At 48.6% G+C, this 24,420-nt stretch overlaps 1 protein-coding gene and 2 long non-coding RNA genes across 9 annotated transcripts in view; 2 read left to right on the top strand and 1 right to left on the bottom strand.

Annotated features, from left to right (window-relative positions):
• Positions 1-2,194, top strand: part of LOC132690102 (uncharacterized) — an 80,127-nt gene extending 77,933 nt beyond the window's left edge. For all 3 annotated transcript variants that reach the window (XR_009615243.3, XR_009615245.3, XR_013552549.1), the window contains one exon: positions 2,064-2,194. This is a non-coding gene — a long non-coding RNA (uncharacterized LOC132690102). The remainder of the gene's footprint in view (positions 1-2,063) is intronic.
• LOC132690101 (polycystin-1-like protein 2) overlaps positions 1-11,176 on the bottom strand; it is a 37,685-nt gene extending 26,509 nt beyond the window's left edge. Inside the window, exons 1-8 of one of the 2 annotated variants that reach the window (XM_060650073.3) lie at positions 11,008-11,176; positions 9,148-9,265; positions 7,366-7,573; positions 5,322-5,442; positions 4,510-4,651; positions 3,082-3,258; positions 1,654-1,799; positions 789-983 (exon numbers count right to left, since the gene is read on the bottom strand). In XM_060650073.3, coding sequence (XP_060506056.3) covers positions 789-983; positions 1,654-1,799; positions 3,082-3,258; positions 4,510-4,651; positions 5,322-5,384 — 723 coding nt within the window. In that variant the 5' untranslated portion in view covers positions 5,385-5,442; positions 7,366-7,573; positions 9,148-9,265; positions 11,008-11,176. The other variant, XM_078439012.2, reaches the window with a different exon arrangement.
• LOC132690103 (uncharacterized) overlaps positions 3,005-24,420 on the top strand; it is a 44,603-nt gene continuing 23,187 nt past the window's right edge. For 3 of the 4 annotated variants that reach the window (XR_013552545.2, XR_013552548.2, XR_013552547.2), the window contains exons 1-5: positions 3,005-3,188; positions 6,476-6,606; positions 7,706-7,784; positions 9,272-9,425; positions 11,034-11,091. This is a non-coding gene — a long non-coding RNA (uncharacterized LOC132690103). The remainder of the gene's footprint in view (positions 3,189-6,475; positions 6,607-7,705; positions 7,785-9,271; positions 9,426-11,033; positions 11,092-24,420) is intronic. The other variant, XR_013552546.2, reaches the window with a different exon arrangement.

A 24,420-nucleotide genomic window follows, 5' to 3' on the forward strand; every position in this document is an offset into this window, starting at 1 on the left:
AACCACCACTTCTTTGTACTAAGTCCTTACCACGTGTCCTGCACCATGTTAAGTACTTTTCTTGCAAACCCTTCAGGGAACCAGAAAAGTCTTTCTTTTCTTCTTCATGCCCAGCAGGTGTATGTGCTACTGTGCGTGTGCGTGTGCGTGTGCGTGCGTGTGCGTGCACGTGCACCTGTGTGTACCTGCACCCACACGTGCCTGCACTCATATAGCAGGCACCAGGAGTAGAGGTAATCGTATGTTCTACAATAGTTGTTTATCGAGTCAGGTTGTAACACATGAAATGGCCATTTTGTGGGTTAAAAATGGTTGAATGTTGGTAATTTCAAATGGTTTGACCTAACCTTATCATGTAAACACTATTTATCATCCCCATTTTCCAGTGGCGAACCTGAGGCTTAGAGAAGTTCATTCACCAGCCTGTGACAATGTAGATGGAAAGTGACAGAAGTGGGATGACGTCTAACGTCTGACCCCAACCCATTAACCATATGACTGGGGCCAGGCCGCTTTTCTCCTCTGGCCTCGGTTTTGTCGCCTTTTAACAGGAGGGATTGGAGCAAGACTCTTAAATTCCTTCCTTCCCTAGAAGGCTTTGACTCCAGGAAGAGCAAGGAAAGCAGGTTTCCATCACTTCAGGTCACTTAGTGAAAGGACCAGAAGAGGGAGGTGACATCAACAGCTCAGGAGATGCCAAAGTCTTCTCCACAGCTCCATAAGTTCCACTCCCCACCCCAGACTCCGGGGCCCCAGTGGACAGTGTAAAAGGGGCCCATCTTGAGCACCTTCTGTCTGACATCCACGTTCAGCAGCCGCCTGCAGCCCCGCCCCTGGCACTCCTGGTCCAGCACCGATGCCACGGCCCTGGCCAGCTGGAAGAGCCGCTCAGGGTCCCGTTCGCCTCGCAGAGCGGTGGTGATGTTCTCCACCACTGCAGCCTGGAATGCCACATTCTCAACGTGGGTGTCTCCAAGTCCCACCTGACCGGGAAACAGGAAACATGCTCAGCGCAGGGAAGCCCTGAACTCACCAGTCCTTGTTCCAGAATCCGGAGCCTGAAGTCGCAGTCTCCACAAGGCAGGCCAGAGCAAGACGGGAAGGCTTTGCACGTGGCCTGGGGTCTCTCCCGAGGCTGAGGGCAGCTGGGCTCGCTTGTACCAGGCATCCAACGGCCACTGAAACCAAGCCTTGGGCAAGTCAAGTCGCTGCTTCCCCCTCACTGCCCTCCTTATAGTTCCCCCAGTCCCTTCCTGCTCCTCCTGGCCTCTCACCCTTGAAATTTACCCAGATTTAATCCAGTCTCTGCCATGTAGCCCTGATGGCTGATTTTGGCCCTCCTCCCTTTGGACTCTGATGGCACTGGTCTGACTCATCTCTGGGTCCCCCTGCTCCAAGCCTCCAGGGCATTACTCCAGGGCACTGTTCTGGCCACTGAGATATAAGATCTACAAAGGTAGTGACCATGTTCACAGCTGTGTCCCCAGGGCCTGGCACAGAGCAGGTGCTCTGAAAATACTAGTTGAAGGAATGAATGGATCAGTGATTCATATGGTCATGCCCTTAGCTCCCTTCAACCCAGCCACCCTCTTGGGGAAGTTCAGTTGGGTAACAAGTTTTCTCAGGAAAGAAACAAAGGCTGCTGCCACCTACCTTCACCAGTGCATGGGCCTGTTGTTTGTCCCCTGCCCGATTGGACACAAAAATGACCACTGTCAGCATGAAGTCATTGTTTACTTTTCCAAGTGGCAGATAAACTGACTGGAGGGCAGGTTCAGAGCCACAGTGTAGACAAGAACCTGGTAAATGGAAACTGAACAGTTAGGGTGGCATCTCTAGGCCCTGGGGAGACAGGAAACCTACCAAGTTAGAGCCTGATGACAAGGACACAGAAGCCACAGCTCATAAAGACGTGGCAAGCACTCAACGACTCTGTGCTTTCAGAGAGACGACAGCCATCTATACTGATCCCCTAGTCTCTGTAGGTAATTGCGTGCTGCTATGACTTTGGAATAATTTTACTAGAATCCATAAAAAATTAAAAAAAAAATTCCTCTTTACAGGTTTACAAAGAAATTCAAGAGGTAAACCAAGTTACAAAAAGGAGGAGGAAGAAGAAGAGGGCAGGAGGCGATCTTAAAAATTATCTCAAAACATCGAAGCTCACTCAAAAGTCACTTCCTGTACAAAGCCTTCCCAGATTGGTGTATCTAAACAGCGCCCCTGTCCTATGTCTTTATTTACCAATGGTCTCCACCACTAATTGTAACACAGGGAGGTCAGGGACTTGCCCTGTGGAGTTTACTACTATGTATCTAGCACCTGGAAGAGCCTGACGTGTAATAAATGTTTATTGTTGAATGAATGAATGAATGAATGAATGCACATCTTTCCTATCCTTAAAGGAGACCTCCCCCCTCAGTGGAATCACTAATCATTGTAATGTGCAGACAATCATGAAGTTACTGAATTTTAACTCAGAGCTGAGTTTTACATGGTTTCACTTCCCTGCCCCTTTGCTCACCTGTGTGAGCAACCAGTTGGAACAACCAGTTGGAATTAGAGCAGCTAGCCGGCCTCCATCTGGGGGGGATGCAGGTTCGACATGGAATCTACTTGCCTTCCATGAATTGACTCCCTCCAGGTTCAGACCCAGTCACAGCCATCTGAACATCCCTGCATTCCACATCTGCTTAACTGGCACCCCAAGAAAACCACCCTCCTCTGGGTCTCAGGATTGCTTGTGTCCACCTTTCTCTAGTCGAGGCCTTCAGTGGTCACACCTCTGCATATTCTCATCCATTTAACCCCCTCCATGTCTTTTATGCCAGGGCAGAGGTCAGTTTGGCCTCTATAGCCATTGAGGAGATATCGATGGGGCCAGCTTCGCCTCTCCCTGGGTGTGTGACTGGGTCAGTGTGCCTGGGGTGGGGCTAAGGTGTAGTTGGGGGAGGTCTTCATTCTGCAAACGTCTCTCACACATGGAACATACTTTTTGCAGTTCCCAGAGGGAGACAGGCCCCTGTTCTGGGAGAAACGGAGCCTAGCAGCTCAGGGGAGAGCACAGCCCTGGGCCAGTACCTGACTCCAGACAGAAGCAGTACTCCAGGGGGCCCAGGGCCGAGGATGTGTCACAGAAGATGGCGAAGCTTGTCAGAACGGTACCCTCCTCGGGAGTGATGGTGCAGGTGGGCACCTCGGGGGGAGACACAGAGCCGATCACATAGATGTCCTCCCCATAGGCATGCCCGGTCACTGCTGGGGAGTGAAGACAGAGGGTGTTTGGGGGGCTGTGTGAGTCACCCGAACTCCACCATGCTTCAGGATCACCCGGGAGCTTGTTAAACATGCAGGTTCCCAGGCTCCTCTCCTGACCCCCAGCCTCAGGCCTCTCTGGAGGTTCTGGGGTGGAGCCCAGCAATCTGCACATCTGACAGCTCCCCCTAATGCAGGTATCCTGGGGTCTCACTTTTGTGGGACTCTTTTTTTTTTTCTTTAATGTTTATTTTTGAGAGAGAGAGAGAGAGAGAGGGAGAGAGAACGAACAAGAGGGGGAGGGGCAGAGAGAGAAGGAGACAGAATCCAAAGCAGGTTCCAGGCTCTGAGCCGTTCAGCGCAGAGCCCAATGTGGGGCTTGAACCCAAGAACCGTGATGTGAGATCGTGACCTGAGCCAAATCGAACACTTAACTGACCGAGCCACCCAGGCACCCCAGGATCTCACATTTTGAATGTCAGTTTTTCATCTGTAAAACAGGGCTAATATTAGCAGCTTCCTTGCAGTTGTGGTGATGAGGAAGTATATTGGGAAATGAAAGGATTTGCTCAAGATCACGGAGCTAGTAGGAAGGGCCACAGACAGAATCTAGAAACGGGCTGACCCCACCCAAAGCCACGCTCTTTCCAGGCCTCCACAGCACCGCGAAGAGCCCACAGTTACCTGCACCAGCATCCCTCACCACCTGATACTTCAAAAAGAGTATGTGCCTGGAAGAGCTGGGCATGAAGAGAATTTTAATCGGTTAAAATGAATTCCTTAGCCTAGACCTAACTCAGAAAGTTTGGGGCAAGCCTTGGAGTGTGCGTTTTAAACCAGTATCCCTGGTTGTCCCAGTGTGGGTGGTCCGTGGGCCACTTTGAGAAAAACCGAACCAACTGAATCCATCTGGACGAGTAATCCCCTATTGTTTGTCTTTTTGAGAATCTGCATTTCCCACCGCACTGGCTTGTTTAAGGTGAGAACCACCTGGCAGGACACGCAGACCGCACCAGAATCATCTGTCTCATCCACCCTGCATAGTGCAGTTCGGAGGCGGGAAATGAAGGCACGGAGAGTTTAAATGCCTTGCCGCCAGCTAGAAAGTGGTGGCGATGGGGCTGACACCAGAGTCTGCATGTGGCCCTTGACCCTGCACTGATGTCCCACTTTTCTGGGTTTCTGAGTTTGCCTTGGTTCGCTTTCGGCAGACAGGCAGAACCCATGCTGGGGCCTGCGGGGAGCCTTCTGCACCTGTGGCTCTGATGCGGAGGGCCTGGCCCCAGGTCTGCAGGAAGGAGCTGTTCAGCCGCAGCGTGGACGTGTTGCTCTGAAGGAGGATTAAAGCCCTGGGCCAAAATCCTTGAAGTCTGCAGGCGGGTGGGAGAGGCTCCGCCTGAAAGAGAACACCACCCAGAGTCCCTGAGGCTGCAGCCAGGCTGCTGGACCTCCGCAGGCAGTGGCTCCTTACCCTGGGGAGGCCTTCCAGATCTGTCTCTGCGGCAAAGGCACTTCCCCAAGTCAGCCCAAAGACCCAATTTCCAGCCTTGCTTAGGTGATTGTCTGAGGTCAGTTTCCCTTGAAGGAGAACCTGAGATGGGGGTTCATGGGCAGGTCATTTCCTGCGGGAGGGCCCTTGGGAGAACCAGAGGGGAGAGGGAAGCAGAGTAGGGCACAAAATGAACTAGGCAGGGAAGTGATTTCAGGAGGTGTCCAGCCAGCCTCAGCCCGATCCCACAGGAAGTGACAGCCACACCACAGAGGTTGTCAGAGGCAAGGGGCCTGGGCCATTAGACACCCCCAGCCATCGGTTATTGGCCAGCGGTCACTCCACAGCAGCTGGGGACCATGCACCAGCCTTGTAAGAGGGACCAGGCTGGGGCACCCGTAGCGTCTGCTGTGATGTTTCTCCATTGTTTTTGCTCCCTTGCATCCATTCTCCCTTCTGACCAATGCTCTGGGTTTCCTCTGGGGAACACCCCCAACCCCCACCCTCCGGGGTGCTCAGTACTGGGCATGCGACACAGGTCTGGTCAGTCAGAGTGGGTGATTGCCAGTGTCCTTACCTTCTCCAGCGAGGTGTCATCTAAATACCAGTTGAACACGGCCCCTGGGGAGCCGTCCCCCATGGTGACTCTGAGCACAGTGTCTTCCCTGGGGTTCCCAGGTCTGCAGTTCTCCTCGCAGCTGAAAGGGAGACAGAACGCAGTGCGGAAGCTCACTCAGGCCTCCTGGGCTGGTCTTTTGTCCAGTTCTTCTCAAGTCCTTTGAGAAGGTGGCACAGGGCCTTTCTTCTGGTGGAAGATGGAATAAAGGCAACCCCTGCCCCAACCCAAACCAGGACCTAGTGTTGGTCAAGGAGAGGACTTGTGCCTGACCGAATTCCCACTTCATTCAGTGTGCAGGACAGTGGTGTGGAACGTGCATGAAGTCCAGGGTCCTCAGATCCTGTCCCTGTCTCTTGTTTTTTTTTAATTTTTTTTTTTAATGTTTATTTATTTTTGAGACAGAGAGAGACAGAGCATGAATGGGGGAGGGGCAGAGAGAGAGGGAGACACAGAATCGGAAGCAGGCTCCAGGCTCTGAGCCATCAGCCCAGAGCCTGACACAGGGCTCAAACTCACGAACCGCGAGATCATGACCTGAGCCGAAGTCGGACGCTCAACCGACTGAGCCACCCAGGCGCCCCATGTCCCTGTCTCTTGTGAACAGTCACCTTGTATGAGTCACTTAAACTCTCTGAGCCCAAGTTTCCTCACCTGCAAAATGGGGAGTTAAGAACGATTTCTGTGACTCCCTCTAGCTCCAATAATAAAGGAATACTGTGGTTTTATTGCCTGCGTGCCACAGGTTATAAATGATTTGCATCGTTACTCCCTCATCCAGTGCTTACCACAACCCTAGGAGCCACATGTTAGAATCCCCTTGTCAGAGCCAGAAAACCTGGCTCATGGAGCTGGTGTGATTTGTTCCCGGTCACACGACTCTTGAGTGGGGGAGGGTAACACAAACCAGCATGTCTAGGTTCGATTCCAGGGCCTTCTCTATAGCATCCCGCTCCCTCCCTTGAGCCAGTGAGAGATCCCTTTGGCACCTGCCGTGGGTCCAGCCCATCCCTGGGACCTCTCAGTTGTAACTGCATAGCAGCTGGCAATCTCCCTCCTGTCTTCATGTCTGTCCTAACACCGGTGTGCTGGACATTCTCTATTTGTCCCCACAGCCTGCTCTCCATCAACTCCGTGGCCCTGGGCACTAGGAGGCTGATCTCTGTGGACTGTGTCACCCACATTCCTGTGCCAGGTGGCTTCTACTTGCGTCCAGCAATGGGAGGCATTGGCTGGGGATCAGAAGGTAACAATGGGAGGGCGGGAGGGTATTTATTCACCACGGTCCCTGCTCCTTAGCAGGTGGGCTGCTGTTGGCAGTGGCTGTGCTCCTCCAACCAAGCCCACAGCTCCTGTTGGGGGCCGCCTCCCCTACAGCTGCAGCTCCCAGGGTTCCCGGGACACCATCCCCCTGCTTACCTCTGTAGTCCTCAGAGGGAGAGTGGCTTCCTCCTGTTGTAGTCCTGAACTGTCATCCCTGGCTTGTTCCCTTATCCCTGCCCACGTCTCTCTGTCTGGGCCCCACCCGATAGACCAAGCCTCCTTCAACCTTCACTTTGATGCAAGAGCTCAAGCAATCTCCCTGAGCCCGCTCCTGCCCTCCTCCAGCCTGCTCTCCACCCTGCTGCCACAGCGTTCTGTACTACGACAGATCATGTCCCCAGCCTGCTTACAACCCTTGGGTGGCTTTCCAGAACTCTTCAGAATCATGTCTTTATTTATAACCCACACGGTCCCACCAGAGCCAAGCCCTGCCTGTTCTCCTCGTTTCTTCTTGCCCCTCTGTCCCCCTCCATATGAGCCACACCAGCCTCTTTCACTTCTGGCTTATTCTGTGCTCCTCCCTTTGTCACCCATATTCCCTCTCCAGCCTCCCTTTTGCTGCCAAGTTAATTCCTCTTCCCCCTTCACATCTGGGCTGAGGAAGCCTTCCCTGCCCTGGCTCTTCGGTCAACGGTGGCCGAAGGGACATCATTGCTGCGGGAGTTTGCTCTCGTGCCCCCACCTGACTCGAGGCCTGAGTTCCAGGGGTGCAGACACGTAGAGACACTGCTCCTCCCGGTTCTCCAGCTCCCCGCCCCTCCAGGTGGCCAGGCGCAGGGTGACAGCGGAGCTGGGTGGTGGCAGGCAGGACGGAGGAAGCACCAGCTCCCCCTGGTCCACACGGAGCAGCTGTCTCTCAACACAGTAGCTCCACTGGGCCCAGCAACGTCCTGAGAGAGAGGGGCAAAGGCTATGATCATCCAAGGACGCTTCCGGTCTGGGTTTTTAGAAGAAAAGAATCATAGATAAGAAAAGCAGCTCCAAAGAGAGAGTTTGATTTTTAAAAACACTCTCACTTGCAGGGTGCAAGGATGCCACTGCAGAAGGATGCTTCTGGGGAAATGAGCCGCCCTTCACCCTGACCCTGAGCAGACCTGCAGGGTCTGTCTGCTTCTTCGGCACCAGCGACCTGCACTGAGGACAGGCAGGCATATAGTAGGGGAGGGGGGCGGGGATATACAGCTCTGCCTGGGGGAGCATCCAGGACAGCTTCCTGTCCCTGGTGTACCTCTCATACCACGTGGAAACAACTGTCCTAAACTGTATGTCCCTGTGGGTACACTAGGCATCCGGCGGGCCGTTCTCCCCATCTGGGAGGACACACGCCATCTCCTGCTTTATGATACTGGCTCAGTAAGTCTCTATCCCTCGCCCTTCATCTGTGTTGATCGATGTTTACCCATCAGTCACCTTGCTCCCCCTGCCCCGAAGTTTGGTAGTCATTCACGGGATGTGACCTAGGGTCAGGCCATCAGCTCAACCACGCAAACTGTATACTTGTATCCTCTGTGAATTCAGATAGTGAAAACTAATATTCCAAAGAATGTCCTGAGCACCTACCAGTGGATATCAAAAGGCTCTACATTTTATATGACTTGACCCAGTTATTCCATTTCTTGAAATTTATTTTTTATTCTCAAAACTTACTTCTGAAGGTAACCACAGATGCAGATAAAGGCAGAACTACAAGGATGTTCATTACAATGTTGTTTATATACGGGCAAATAATTCCGAATAACCTACGTGTCCAAAAACAGGGTACCAGTAAATAAGTGACCATACATCAACTTTGACAGTCTATTATGCACTTACTCTCTTATGAAATCAAGATAGAGAAGATACCATGGCATTAAAATATGGAGGATGTATTGTTCAAAGAAAAAACTCATAAAAATAGTAAGTGTGATATGGATGGCATTCATTTCCAAAAGAATGTGTACGTAGCTAGGATGTATCCCTATAAAGCAGGACAACCATTTCTAAGAAGTGGGTACTGGTGCTGTCCTCGTGGTTTGTCAGAAAATGCCTCCTCGCTTCTAGACTCTCCCAGTGACATACCCAGCAAGGGCAAGGAGGTGACAGGAGGGATCCACCCAAAAGGGAGGAGTTGTTTTGTTTTGTTTTGCTTTGTTTTTAGCACTGATGTTGTTTGTGGGGAAAATAAAGCCTATTGACTTTTAGGGTTAATTCTCTCAATGCATCTCTGTGTTGCTGCCTTTAGGGCTCCCTCTGCCTTGGTTTGCCACTGCTTTCCCCCAAGCCCGCCCCACCGCCCCCACCCCACACCCACCACCTCCCATTTCCATGGGATTTTCAATCTCTGGCACATGCAAAGCACACAAAATGTCAAGGATAAGTAATGCCTGTGTGAAGATTTAAAAAAAAAAAAAAAAAAAGCAAAGCTGACCTCTATCCATTACTTTGTGGTGAGATAGGACAGTTCCAGAGCTCTAAGGCCACCTACCGCATGACCACTGGAAACGTAAATCCTTGTCCCTGTCTGGCCAGCCCAGAGTCACGGTTGTGAAAGGATCCACATACTGGCCAGGCTCCGCGTACACCTGCCTGTCCCCTTTCTCTCTCTGCAGAAAAAGCAGCTGGCTGGTGAGATGCCCCTCCACAATTGGTACCCTGCCTTCTTCCCCACAGCAGTCTGTGCCAAGGGTAGTCGCAGCATAGGGCACAGAATGGAGACAGACCCTATCTGATCCACCTGGCTCTCCTCTGGAGATGGGTCACTGGGTAAGTAACTTTAGTCTGAACATGGGCTCAGTGCTGAGTGTCCATCATGCTTCCAACTGTTACCAGGGCCTGCTCTAGGCCAGGCCCCATGCTTGATGCCTAGAGATACAAGAATAGAGACCTGGGCTTTGCTCTTCAGTCTAGGAAGGAAGATGGACAAAGAAACTGATGACTAAAACACAGAATTCTAGCTGCTACAGGAGAGGGGGGCCCAGAGAATTATGAGAACGTGTAAGACGGAGGCAGTAGGTTGAGAACATCTGCTCCTCTGAAGAAAGTTTGATAGCATTTGATGCCTGGGTTGCTGCGGATTAAGTGAGAGAAGCTAGTGATGTCCTTCCTCTTTCATCTGGTGCAGAGGAGGACGCAGAGCTGTGACCTCTGTAAGGTGGGCAGCCAGTGTCAGGACAAGCTTCCCCAGAGAAAAAGACTACAGAGCTGTTGTGAAAGAGGAGGAGTGAGGGTGAGCTGGGCAGTAATGGAGTCTGTGGGTTCTAGGAGGAGGGATTGGCAGGCATATGGTGTGTTCCTGGAGTAAGTTCTGGCAGGACCTATCAAACAGCTGGGCCTAAAGGGCTTAGTCTGGTGTAACAGGAGGCTACATGGCAAAACTCAACCCCTTGTAGTGTCCCATGGCCTAAGAATAAAACCCAAACCCCTGTCTTGGCACCTAAGACCTCATGTGATCGGGCCTCTGTCCATCTCTCTGTAATCTCCTGTATGCTCTCCCTCCCCACCCACAGGCCTCAGGATACTTCTAGCCTCGGGGCTTTCATATCTGTGCACCCAGAAAGCTCTTGTTCTGCTTTCCAGCAAGGCTGACCGTCTTATCTTCAGGTCTCCACCTGAATGTCCCATTCTACGAGGCCTCATCCGATCACATTTGCTAGGCCATGCTGTGTTGGTTGTCACTGCACCCTGTTGCTTGTAGTTAAACACTTACCACAATTCCTAATTACATGCTAATTTGTTTGGTAATTTCACCCACTAAGCTCCAAGAAGGCAGGGGCCACAGCTGTTTATTCACCTTTGTGTCCCTAGTCCCTAACACCAAGCCTTGACATTGTAAACGCATAGTCTTTGTTATGCATGGACAATGTCAACAGCAAGGAGTCGGGCCTTAGTCCTGCTGTAAAAACTGAGGAACATGGGCCTGCTTCCTCATTTAAGCATTAACAGCTATAAATTTCCCTCTGAACATTACTTTAGCTGCATCCCACAAATTTGGATAGATTATTTTATCATTAACACTCAAATATATTTTAATTTTCCTTGTGAACTTTTTTTTTGATCCTACTGATTTTTTTTTAAGTGTGCTCTTTAATTTCCGAGATGTCTAAAAGGTGTGTACGTATCCCAGATATCTTATTACTGATTCATTATATAACACTGTTCTGGTTGGAGAAGATGCTTTCTGTGATTTCAGTCCTTCTGGATCTCTTTTCAAATGGAAGAAACCTCCATGCCTCCTAGTACTCTGGCTATTAGCACCAATAAGCCAAAACTCAAAACTAAAGCAGAGTTTTCAGATATCTTTTTCTCGTGAGGTTAAGTGTTTAAAAAACAAAACAAAACAACTCACATTCTTTCTCTTGGCATTTGTTCCAGATGGTTCTCGCACACTGGAAGGAGCTGTGAACACAATGAGAACAGGCGTCAGACTTTGGTAGGTGTTTATAAGGTTACCAAAGGGCAGAGTCAGAGGGTGTGCTGAAGATGCCCTGGGGAGATCCACCTGTCTTGGAAATGAGTTAGGGAAATTTGGCAAACATTCAGGTCATCAAAATGGGTAAACACCCAAACCATCATGTCCACCACTGGACTGAAGACACGTCTTCGGTTATTAAGAAAGAGTCAGGCAGTTGCCAGTGCAAATAAAACACGAGATTTAGAGATCAGCATGTGGCTGTATGCTGTTAATGTTTAACTACCAGTCGAAGGGTGGGGATGGGGAGCCCTGATATGTACCATTTACTACTTCTGGTGGTGTTTGTATTCCCACGAAGGCAGATTTCAGGCTACCGAGCTGACCTCAGTGATTATAGAGCAAGAGATGCACAGAACCAGCTCTGGCAAGCTGCTAGGGGCCGGCCTCAGCACACCACAGTGTATTTCTGGGTCTTCCTGTTGGCCTCTTACTGGCTGTGTGAGCCCAGGCAGGTTAGTTATTCTTTCTGGGTTCCTCACCCACGACAAAAGGCAATCCCTATCCTCAAGGCTCCAGGAGAGCTGACTGCTGTGTTTCTATACCATTGCATTGTAATCTGTGTACGTCTATAAAGAGGGTTAGTATAGCAAGGTAAAAGAAAATGGAACATGTACACTCAGTTGATATGCCCTGAAAAATCATCGAAATGTGAATATGCTAATGTCTAGTTAAAGTGTAATGATTAAGACAGGAATGTATTTTATCTGCACTGGCAGATCCGTGGGAGTCATTAGGCTCTCGTGTCCTGGTTAACATCTGGGTACTGTTGATCTTTACAAAATTCTCTCCCAGTGAATTCTCATTCTGAGAACTCTCACTTTGAAGGTCTATAAAATTATGTAAAGCAAAGCTAAGATGCCAGACACAGAGATTCCTTCTTAATCTTAAGGCAGATGGGCCAATAACCCGGAAGGAAGAAATCAAGAGAAGTAATTGCTGCCTCTGATCCTGCCATGAATTAGCTGAGTGACTTTTGGAAAGTCAGCTCACCTCTCTGGGCCTCACATTCCATAAGTGGAAAAGGAGGGCTGTGGACAATTGCACAGACATCTGATGGTTTTGTCCCCCATCCAGGCATCCGTGCCCCCTTGTTTTGGTAACAGCACTTACGGGCGATTCTTTCCCCCGGGAAACATCCCTCCCCTGCTCTCAGTCCTTGGTTTGGGTGACGCCACCCCTACAGCATGTTCCAGGTGGGCATGTGATCCTGGTCTCCCCAAACTGAATACCACTTTCCCCTGGTCTCAGTACTGGGTCCAGGAGGGAACATGAACCAAGCTTGGACCAGTAAAGGGGGGCCTCAGGACTTGGGCTAGAAATGTCAGCAAAGAGGGACTCCTTCTCCCCTAGGGTTAAGTAAGGATTGAAGCCTGGGGCCATCTTGCTACTGATGGGAAGAGGGAATCAGAATAAAGCCAACATAGAACCAAGAGATGGGAAGAGGCAGATTTCTGACAATATTGAGTGACTGGATCTAGCTGTGCCTAAACCCTGGACTTTGCCTTTCCATTTCTTTCTTTCTTTTCCTTTTTTTAATTTTTTGATGTTTACTTATTTTTGAGAGAGTGAGACACAGTGTAAGCGGGGGGAGGGGCAGAGAGAGAGGGACACAGAATCTGAAGCAGGCTGCAGGCTCTGAGGTGTCAGCACAGAGCCCTATGTGGGGCTTGAATTCACAAACTGCAGGATCATGACCTGAGCCAAAGTCAGACGCTTAACCGACTGAGTCACCCAGGCGCCCCTGGACTTTTCTTTTTGTGAGTTGATAAAATTTCCCTTTGAGTTGAGCCAGTCTGAACTGCTTTTCTGTCCCTTACTACGCAAAGAGTCCTGGCAAACACATTTGCTGTGGACTTTAAGCTACTGTTGGCTGCCTACCTACCAGCCATTACCCCACTCTTCTTCTTGGCTGCCAGAATCTACCCTCTCCCACAGAGCTGGAGGTGCTAGATACTTGCTTCCCAGCACCCCTTACAGCCAGGGTGGATACTTGCTGGATACTTGCTTCCCAGCACCCCTTAGAGCTAGGGTACATGACCCTGGCTGATGGCATCTGAGGAGAAGAATGCTGGGGACTTGTGGGGAAAACTTCCCTCCTAGTAACAAGAGCTACAGAGGGGGAAACGGGCTTGTGCAGCTGCTGGATGATTCTGGGTTGACCTGCGATGTTTGGAACCGCAGCAGCCATGTTGATGAGATGCAACCCTATGGGCAAAGCAGAAACTCTGAGGGTGGCAGAACAGAATAGCAGACTGAGCCTGGGTCCCTGCCGGTGACACTGGACCGCTGAACCAATCCTGGAACTACTTACCTCCTAACTTCTCAGTATGTGACATCATAACGACCAAACTTAAAGCCACCTAGGTTGGGCCTCCTGTTGCTTGGAGCCTAAAGCAGCAAACTCGGATGTTTTAGAATTCTGTAACAGCGGTTGAATGTTTTACTGTGTACATGACAGTGCTTTAGAATAACCAGAGAATTCTTAAAATCTACAGAGCAAGGTAAGCATTCAGAGCTCTGTTTTGAAGAGTCCCTCCCTGGATCCCGAGCAAGTGCAATGACCCAAACTGCTGGTCCTGAGTTTTATAGCCCCTTGCAGAAATTCCTTGCCTGAAACAGTGATGCTTCCAATTTCCAGACTCAGGTTTGAGAAGGCATTCCTCACCGTCACTGTGACCAGAAAGGTGCCTGTAATGCAAAAGGTAGAGACTTAGGGTGTTGCAATAAATTGTTTAACTTGTGTTGAGACAGCTCTCCCAAGCTATGCTTCCTGGTCTGCTGACAGCGGCATTTGAATCTTTCATCCTGAGCATTTAATGGACCCCTGTTGTATACCAGGCATGGTGCAAGGCTCTGGGACACAGAGGTGAATGAAACATGGTCTTTGTCTCCAAGGTCCTTATAGTCTAGTATGCTTGTAGGAGACCAAGTGCCAACCATGGCAAGAATTGGCACGGGGGCATGTGGACATGTAGTAGGGAGTCACTGCACTGATCATGGTTCATGGCAAGGCTAAAGCTAAAGTTCAAAGGAGGAGTAGTGCTCATTGGTCAGATTAGAGAGGAGATTCCAGCAGAAGAAAGGACATGACAGGACTTTAAAAAGACTGAGGAGCAGAGAGGGGAGAGAAGGATTTGTAAGATTCAGGGTATGTGTGTATCCCACCCTCCTCCCTCATGGGGAAAGGTGGTGGGTGCTACCTTCTTTTCTCGTGCCTAGAGAGGAGCTCATCAGAGGGGACCCTGGGAAAGGTGGATATGTGCTCTTTCAGATCCGGGACCCCCATGGACAGGTTCCTTTCTCGTACTCTTGAAGGATGGTCTATGACGGGGTGGAGTGAGAGGGAGAGTGGGGGCAGGAAACGGCTGCATTCCTGTGTTTGGAAAACTACCGGTAGCTGGCCAAAGAAAAGGTGAGAATTTTCTGAGGACCAGATGTTTGTCTTGGTCCCCTCCCCAACTCAGGGACCTAGCAGGGGCCTCAGAATCCCACAGAAGCTCCTGCAAGAGGCAGCTGCAAACATCTGCTGGGCTGGTGACCATTGGTTGGCAAGCAAGGCTGGCCAGGACCGGGCCAGCACTGACAAGTGAGGGTCTTCCTGCCCTACCTGGTGCCCTTCCCTTCCTCTTCACCCCCTTTATCTCATCCAAATCTGTTTTTCTTGTGGGGAAAAGAAGACTACTTACCATCTAAGAGTGAGCCAAAACTTCACAGGGCATGTAGAGATTTTATCTATTATCCCCTGCCAAGCGGCTTTTGTAGACAACAATAATTAATTTGCATTTGAATTATACCTATATAGTGTGTATGTTTTCCATTGTCATTTCATTTCACTCTGGATTCCTCTTGTTCCAAGCTGGACCTTTGATACCTGGCAAAGTTGTAATGGTTTTCTTCTCAAATCTGTCATTTAACCTGTCTCTTTTGCTAAATCTGCTGCTTGAGGGCACTGTAGCCCCACCCCGGCACAGTATTTCCACCTCTCTTACAGACTTCTGAGATCCTTGGCGGGGAAGGTAGGCAGGGTTCTGGGTGGGCTGGGGACTCTGTGACCCTCATCACATTCCTGGCTGCTGACTTCACCACATTGCCCTGAAGGACTCTCTGTTCTCTCCAGATTAAATGCAAATGTCTCCTCTAGTCTCCTCCCTTGGTGGTGCCAGCCAGTCTGTCACCCTATCTCTATTCCACCCGGCATCTTGACTCTTCCTCTCTTGTCCCTCCCTCTCCCACCCTTGTTTTTATCTCTCGCTCCCTGAAGGGCATGGACTGCAGGTCCCCCCTGAACCACACTGTCCTCTAGAAATGATGGAAAAATTGGAATCCTTCCAACTCTCCTCCAGTGGTTCTCAGTGGGGGAGATTTTGCTGCCCAGGGACAGTTGGCAATGTCCGGAGGCATTTCTCGTTGTACTTAGGAGGCTGGCGCTACTGATATCTAGTGGGTAGAGGCCAGGCATGCCAGTAAACACCCTACAATGTGCAGGACAACCCCCACAGCAAAGAACGATCCAGCCCCGAACGTTAGAAGTGCCACAAGTGAGAACCCCTGTGACTCTAAGCTCTGAGGGCAGATCAGATGTCTCTTCTTATTGTGTGCCCCAGGCTGGATGCCGTGAACCCCATTTGTGTTCAGGACACACAGACACGGGCTGGCGGGACTCTGGACACTGAGTCGGGAAGGAAAGAGGAGGGAAATTTGGGAGGAGACCCACCCACCCCAAATACCTTCAAGAGGAACTGCCACAGGGTAAATCCCAAATGGTCCCTGGAGACTCTCTTCTTCATGGGAGAAGGTTGCATTGAGTCCTGCCACTTCAAAGGTCAGCCTCTCCGGTGCGCCACTAGCCACCGAGACGTTGACCAGTAGGTCTTGTCCAAGCTCCAAGTGGTCAGAAGCCCAGGAGGCCCGTAGCCCTGACAGAGGCTCCATGAAGGAGACTGTGATGTTCCGGGAGGGTGCAGAAGTGGTGTTGCTGGTGGCTCGGATCTCCAGGTGGTGCATCCCTGGGCCCATCCTTTGCTGGGCTGCTCTGTCCAGGGTCAGACTGTAGGGTAGCAGGCCGCTTGGTGTGGTGAACTCGGCCAGGGTTGTATTACCCAACAGCACAGTGTAAGTCACCCCTCTTCCTATGTGGGGTGAGAGATATTTAAGAATGTTGGCAACAGCCATGCAGTAGATTGTACTGAGACGGTTGAGACCCAAGCTCCAAGGTCAGATTCTGGACATAGACATGGAGATGATATAGCCATAAAGACATGCAGAAGGATAGGCCCACCCCCAGGTCTTAACAGTGATAATCTCTGAGTACGGGGTTCATGAGCGATTTTTCTTTTTGAGTCCTCTCTGATCATCTGCATATTCTGCTCCGTGCTCTGCGTGTGTTACCCATAAACTTAAAGGTTTGTAATGAAAATATGAGGACATTTTGTTGACAGGTTTGTCCTTGGAGGGTGGAAGGCTAACACAGGAGCGTCTCCCGAGGCATGGCTGATTTTTATGCCTGAGAATTAGCCTCGAGTCTTGTCCTAAGCAGGAGCAGGTGAAGTCATTTCCTTCCACCTCCGTGGAAGACCGCCTCAAATCCCGCTCCACGGGAACACTCAGCCTGTTCACCTTAAGATGCGGCTCCCTTATAGGTTGGGGCCGGCTGTCCTACCTGGATGCTAAATACCGTGGTTGACTCTAAAAATCTGGTTTGAACCACCAAATTAGGATTCTTTGCAACAGAAGCCAAGCTAGGGTATTTCTTGTTTGAGCGATGACGATGCTAATGACGATGAGAAAGACAATGATGATGGTACTTTCTGACACTCATGCTTCCTGCTCCCTCTCCCCACACTTGGCAAACAGTAGGCAATTATGTTTGTAGGATAAAAACATAAATGAAGGATTATTTTAGGTTTCCCTGGTGCACATAGCAGCCGTCTTTGGCCAACAAGCACACCGAGACAGAGAGGAGCCCCGAGGACTGTTTAAGGACCCTGTGTTTAAGCTCCATCATATCTCTGCTGGGTGAGGCTCCAGGAGCTGTGAGGTCGGACTGAGCCATGTCCTCACCTCTGCAGCTCTGTGCCACGCGGTTTAGCCCAGCAGGCTTCTGTCCGGATGTCAAACCAGACCTGTGCCTGGGATAAAGATGCTGCCTCAGGTACGGGTGGGTCTTCGTTGGTAGGGTCTCTACTGAGAAGAGGGATGATATTCAGAATGTTTAACAACTGAAACTACATGGGTCCCAACCAAAGAGGATGGATGTTGTGATAAATCAGAATGAACACCGTGACCAATCAGAGTAGATGCTGTGACCAATCGGAAAGGACGCTTTGACTAATCAGAATGGACGTGACCAATTAAAATGGCCTCTCTGACCAATCAGAGAAGAAACTGACCAATCACAAGGGACACCAGCCATAACATCTGCTATGGCTGTGGCAGTACGTGTTGCTCCGTATCAGTCCTGTTTGGGGGCAGCATCATTGTGCCAGGCTGGTCAACGCTGGCCTCACTGAGATGGGCTCAGGCCCAGCTGGTAGCTCTCCCAGTCCTATTCAGGTTCCCTAACAAGGAGTGACTTGGAAATTCTGTTCTGATGGGACTGTGGGTAAAGAAGGGCATCGGAAGGCAGAGAGCTTCACTTAGCTTACTAGCCTTGTGACTTCAAGCCAATTTCTGAACCTTCCCTCCATTTCTTCATCTGTAAAATGGAGATAATAATAGTACATACTGGGTGGGCTAGCACACGTGGAGTACTCAGACCAGTTCCGGGCATGCACGAGGTGATAAATAAGTTGAATAGCTAAAAAACTAACTGGATACATGAGTGCTGTTAGTATTTATTAAAGCCTGGGAGTTGGATGGATAGATCTGGGGAAAATCGAGGTTGCTTTGACCTTGACCATTTCTGTAGACTCACCTCCATCAAGTACCACCTGAATCCACAGAGGTTCCCCGAAGACAGTGCGGCAGAGAGGGCTGGCTCCCAACGTCGACAGGCCGGAGCACCCAGTCACGCTGAGCCTTTCCGTCTTGTCTCGGATTGTCACGTGCTTCTGAGCCATCACATGCCACTCACTGGTTGTGCACTCGGCAAACACAATAAATTCCCCAGGGGCTGTGAACTGGTGGGTCACGTTGCTGGATAAACTGCCAGCAATAGTTAGTGTTGGCCATGTTGGGGACACACAAACACATGCATTCACACACGTGTGCACATATGCACTCACCTACCTTGCACCTCCCCTGCCCTGCAAAGATAAACAGGTAAAGAAAGAGATGCTACGTGACCAAGCCCTTGGTGTTCACAAAGGTTACGATGAGATGTCTAGAGCAGGTGGGAGTGTAAGAAATAGCAGTGACCAATCAGGGAGTTGAATATTCGGTTACACGTCCTTTTTCTGCCATTTATTCCCTCTGTGGCTCACATAAATCCCCCTCGTCTGTAAAATGCTATGCCCCAGCCTACCTTTCTGAACCATAGTTTCCCCATCTGTAAAATGGGGTCATATTCCAAATGTATCAGAATGATAGATGCTTGGCTTCTCATTTCGCCGAGGGAACTGATTGAAAATCTCCAATGTGGCCCATAAAGACCCACAAGACCTCCCTTCTTGACCTCACCCCCATCTCCTGCCACACCCCTCCCAGCTGTATGTCTGCTCTGCCCTCTTTTTGGTTCCTGGAATGTGCCACCTCCCGTCTGCCTCAAGGGCTGCAGGTGTGCTGTTCTTTGCTGGGAAGGCTCTCCGCTCGTCTGTCTGCTCACACTCATGCTCTTCCTTTGGTGCTCAGCTTAAACATCACCTCCTCAGGGAAGCCCCCCTTAGATTCCCCATAAAGGCAATGCTGTAGCTCGGCTGCTTCTCCTGGGTGACACTCATTCCTTCTGTGCTTGCTCTGCCACTGGCATTCTTCCCCACTAGGTCGTCTGCACAGACGGTGTCTGTCTAGATCTCCGTTATAAATCCGGCACCTAACACAGCGCCTAGCATGGAGGGCGTGCTGACAAATATTTGACAAATGAGCATATTTGTGAAAAGGCTTGCAAAACAGTAGCTGGATTTTTGGTGCCTGCCAAGAGTGAAGCCACCACCTGTCTCTTCCATTGATTACGACTTTAGGCAAAATTCAAAAAGAAACTTGGTGAGGACTCTGAAAAGTAAACAACAGCAGACAGATTGGGGAGGAAAGCCCAGGCTTTAAGAAGTACCCGTAAAGATGGGACTTTCCTATTTTGTGTCTTTTTTCTTTTTTAATCTCCTTTATATCTTGGCTTTGTCCCTAGGGTACATGTTTGTGACCTAGGGTCATGGAACTGCACAATGAATGAAGAAAACAAAAACCCCAAGAGAAATCCCCTCTGTTTAGCCAAGAGAACCAGGAAAAGAGACCCAGTGAGTCTGAGGGCACAGAAAATAATACCTGGTTTTGTTTTGTGTCATTTCTCTTTTTTTCTCTTTTGGCCATGCCCTAGGCTGTTCTCCCTCTTGGAGCTGCACTGACAGTGTAGGGTGATGCAGACACCTAATTCCCAAGAGAAAACCCATCTTTGTATCCAGAGGAGCCGTGAAGAGAGATGTGTGGGAGCTGAAGATTGTGGGGGAGACCCTGAAAATGAGAGATGTGGAGAGGAGGGGCCCCCACTTCCATGAACAACCCAGCACAAACTATGAGCTCACTCACATATTATGCATGTGCAAAGTAGAGCCAAAGACACACAGCCAAGGCTTTGTTTGAGTCAGACTACAACATAACACCATCCTGAGTGTCCCATGAGTGGGGCCAACCCAAACAGGTTTGGAAACGACAGCAACATGGGAACCACCACTCACAGAAGGCAAGTCATAAAGTGTGGTCTGAACCTAACCAGGTGGGTTGCCTGCTAAAACAAAACAAAAATCTATTTTCCAGAGGATTTTAACTGGATCCAGAGTCTCAGAACCTACTATCAAAATGTCCAGAATATAATCCAAAATTGCTTGATGATACCCAAAGAATGAGGAAAATCTGACCCAATCTCAAGTGAAAACATAATAGATGTCAGCTTTCAGGTGACATCAGACAGACTTGGAATTATCAGACAGACTTGAAATCAGCCATTTCAGCCATGCTCCATGACATAAAGGTAAACCCTCTTTAAATGAATGGAAAGCCAGACATTCTAAGCAGAGAAACAGAAACTTTTTTTTTAATGAAAATTTTAGAAATAAACAGTATCTGAAATAAAAAATTCACTGGATGCTTGCAATAGCAGAATAGTGATGACAGAAAAAAGTCAGTGAACTTGAACAAAGAGCAAGAGAAAGTATCCGAGCTGAAGAAAAGATTAAATAAATTGACATCTTAATAAAATATTAAATTTTCAAAAATGAGTAGAGCATCAGCAACCTGTGTGACAATATCAAAAAAGAAAGCAGTTGTGTCATGGGAGGACCAGTGAGAAGAGATAGATCGGTGTAGAAAAATACACTGAAGAAATAATGGGTGAAAACTTACCCAGTTTGGCAAAATACATACATGTAAAGATTCAAGAAACTCCATGGATCCCCCACAAAAGGGGAAAAGTTAAAACCATGCCCACACATACAGTAATAAAACTGCTGAAAATCAAAGGTAAAGAAAAAAAAAATCTCAAAACAAGCCTGAAAAATGACACATTGCATATAAAGAAAACAGCGATGTGACTGATTGTAGATTTCCCTTCAAAAGCATGGCAGTCAGAAGACAGTGACAACATCTTTAAATGTTGAAAGAAAAGAATTGTCAACACCTAATTCTATATCCAGCAAAAATGTCCTCCAGGAAGTGAAGCAAAATAAAGACGTTCTCAGGAATAAAGAAATCCTCTAAGAGAATTTGTTTCCAAAAAATCTACTATAAAAGAAGTGTTTAAGGGAGTTTTTCCAGCAGAAAAGAAATGATACCAGAGGGAAACTTTGAATTTCAAGGGTGAAGGAAGAACACAAGTAATGGTAAATATTTTGGTAAATTCATAGACTGGTAACATTTTGGTAAATTCAGGCCCCTCGTTGGGCTCTGTGCTGACAGGTCAGAGCCTGGAGCCTGTTTTGGGTTCTGTGTCTCCCTCTCTCTGCCCCTCCCTGGCTTGTGCTTGCTCTCTCTCTCTCTCAAAAGTAAATAAACTAAAAAAAAAAAAAAAAGAGAGATTTTCAATATATGTAAATGTCCTACATATGACAACTATAATATAGAGGAGGGTGAGCAAAGGGACCTATATGCCAGTAAAGCTTCAACATTTTAATGAAGTAAAATATGAACTCCATATAGACTGTGAAAGGTTGGATATGTATATTGTAATCCATGAAGCAACTACTAAAAAAGTAATAAAAAGATCTATAACCAAAAAAGCTGATAGATATGTTAAAATGGAATGCTAAAAATATTCAAATAATCCAAAAGAAGGCAAGAGAGGAGAACAGAGGGAAAATGATCTTATAAATGATCTCAACACACCAATTGTTGTGCCAGATGGGATTAAAAAAAAAAAAGTCTCAACCATAGACTGTCTATAAGAAGTCCACTTTAAATATAATGATAAGGGGGCACCTGGGTGGCTCAGTTAGTTAAAGCAGCTGATTCTTGGTTCCAGCTCAGGTCATGATCTCATGTTTCATGGGATTGAGCCCTGCATTGGGCTCTGCACCGACAACACAAAGCCTGCTTGGGATTCTCTCTCTCCGATTCTCTCCCTCCCTCTCTCTCTCCCTGCTCATGTTCTCACCCTCACTCTCTCTCTCAAAATAAATAAATAAACTTAAAAAAAATTTAATAAATATAATGACATGGATAGGTCAAAAGTAAAAGTATAAAAGTTTCACCAGCAAACACTAATCAAAAGGACGCTGGAGTAGGCTCTAATAACAGACCACGTGGATTTCAGAACAAGAAAACACTAACTCTTTTCAGTCACGGGAAGGATGGTTTTGAATAGCAAAATCTGGGCTGTTTTTCAGGGATCTTGCTGGGAAAAGCGACTCATTCCATTCCTTGAGCTCTCCTGCCAACTGAAAGTGCTCAGGAACGAAAGGCAGAGAAACGGACTTTTCCTGATTTGTCTCCCAGTGATCTCACTGGAGGCAGAAGACAGCAAAGTGCTTTTAGAAACTGCTGCCAACAAAGGGAAGATCTGCTCGGAGTACAAAGCAACAGAGGCAACAACCTAACATTTTTTGATGATCCTACGAGCTAGCAGTGCCATTCCTGGGTGCAAACCCAACAGAAATGCAGCAAAGACATGCGCTCCAATGTGCACAGCCACATAGTTTGTAATCGTCCAAAGGGGAAACCACCCAAAAGGACTACCAGCACTAGAAAGGAATAAGTAAAGCAAGGAATATCCATGTGATGGAATGTTCTACAGAAATGAGAACAAAGAAGTCACAGTTATACACAACAATATGGATACATCTCAAAAATGTACTGTTGAGAAGTCAGACAGAAAAGAGAATACACTTTATGATTCCATTTATAGAAGTTTCGAACGGGTCACACTGATCGACAGTGGTAGAAATTGGTAGACTTGGGGGCCCCGGGAGGACTCTTGGGAGACTGGTCATATTTTGTTTCTTGATCTGAGTACGAGTTACATGGGTGTAGACATTTCACTTTGTAGAAGTTAACTGAGTTGTATCTTTTTGTGCAGTTTTTTGTACATATTTATGCCTCAATAAAAAGTTTAAAACTTAGTCTAAGACACTGCCACTCACTGATTTGCACACGCTGCTTTGATCGTTTACATTAATGGGATGTGGCTTTTCTTTAAAAAGAAAGAAAATGGGGAAGAGAGCTCACATTTTGTATCTTTGCTCAGAATGTCCAATTGTTAAGAATACCAAGGTCTGTACCATTTTGTTAATGTCACTCACAAGTTGCCAGCCAGCTTGGTGGATAAAGCCACCTGACCAAATTGGGCAGTGTGGTAGAATGGAAAGGGTAGAAAGCCGGAAGTAAGGTCTCCAGAGTCAGTCACCTGTGTAACCTAATGACTCAACCACTCTGAGTCTCAGCTCCCTTGTCCATACAATGAGGTGAGAGCCATTCCTGGCTGGGTCGTTGTGAGGTTTAAATGAGACCATGGCTGAGTAAGTACCTGGTATGTGATAGGCTCAAATATTGTGGGGTTTTGTGTGTGTATGTGTGTATAATAGGATGGCGTTTATGCCACTTAGCCTCTTAAAAATAAAAGTAGTATATACTTCTGTAATATTAATATAATGGCAACAATTACCCATTTTTAAGAATCAACTCTGTGCCAATTATTTTCTTCTTTGTAGTCCCATTTAGCCCTTAAAATTACCCAGTGACTGTTAGTAACTCTTGCAACAGTATTAACAATCACAGATCATGTAGCCAAATGGCCTAAATATTCTTAAGTATCCTCAGTAGTGGATGTGAGTCACCCAGATTCTGCACTTCAAGGCCGAGGTCTGCCCCTCCCCAGCACTCTGGTGTGTTAGTGGCCAAGGGCTCACAGATGAACCCATCTCCAGGAATTCCCCTTGGCCAAAGGGAGCAGCCTCCCCCCCTCCTCCCCTGCAGGGTACCTTCCTGCATCCCATGGCTGCTCTGTGCCAGAGCACTGAGGTTCCACTCTCTTGCCTCAGTCCCGTCAGGTCCCGGCTCTAGAGTTCTCTGTGGGGATGGGAAGGGCCTGTGTTGCTAGTGCATCCCATTGTACCTTCTGCCCCTGCTCCATCCTGGAACCCCCATCCCCCGGGAAACCTGCTGTACCCCAAATCAGCTTCCTGGTACCCAACCTACATGTTCTCCTAAAAACAATTTCTCCAAACTGGCTGGCATATCAAGGCTCTTTATCAGCAGACTCCTTTTGAGTTTTCCAGCAGCATCTTTCATTTTCCCCCACATACCCCGAACTCCTGCTGTAACGCGAGGTGCTCGCAGTTACCTGAGGAGGCCACGCCCCTTCACATCCCTGTTGTCCCTTTCTCTACCTCCATAGCTCCTGCCTGGTTCCCCCGAAAGACTTCGGTCCTTTATGACCATAACCTTCCACATAATTCCTCTGAGCTTCCCAACATCCTGTGTACATCTAGGTCCCTCTAAATGTTGTTCTGTCTTACGAAATACCGATTTCCAGGGAAGCGGCCCCTCCAGATTCAGCTATGTGTGGAGGCAGCTCTGAATAGACCCCAAAATGATGGCAATCCCCTGATCTGTCGGTAGGTGGCGCTGAGACACCCAACGCTGGACAAGGACAAATTTCACTTTCGCAAATTGGTCCAGGAGGCACACAATAAATTACAGAAACGT

Source organism: Panthera onca, chromosome E2 (assembly GCF_046562875.1).
Source record: "Panthera onca isolate mPanOnc1 chromosome E2, mPanOnc1 haplotype 2, whole genome shotgun sequence".
NCBI classification, from domain to species: Eukaryota; Metazoa; Chordata; class Mammalia; order Carnivora; family Felidae; genus Panthera; species Panthera onca.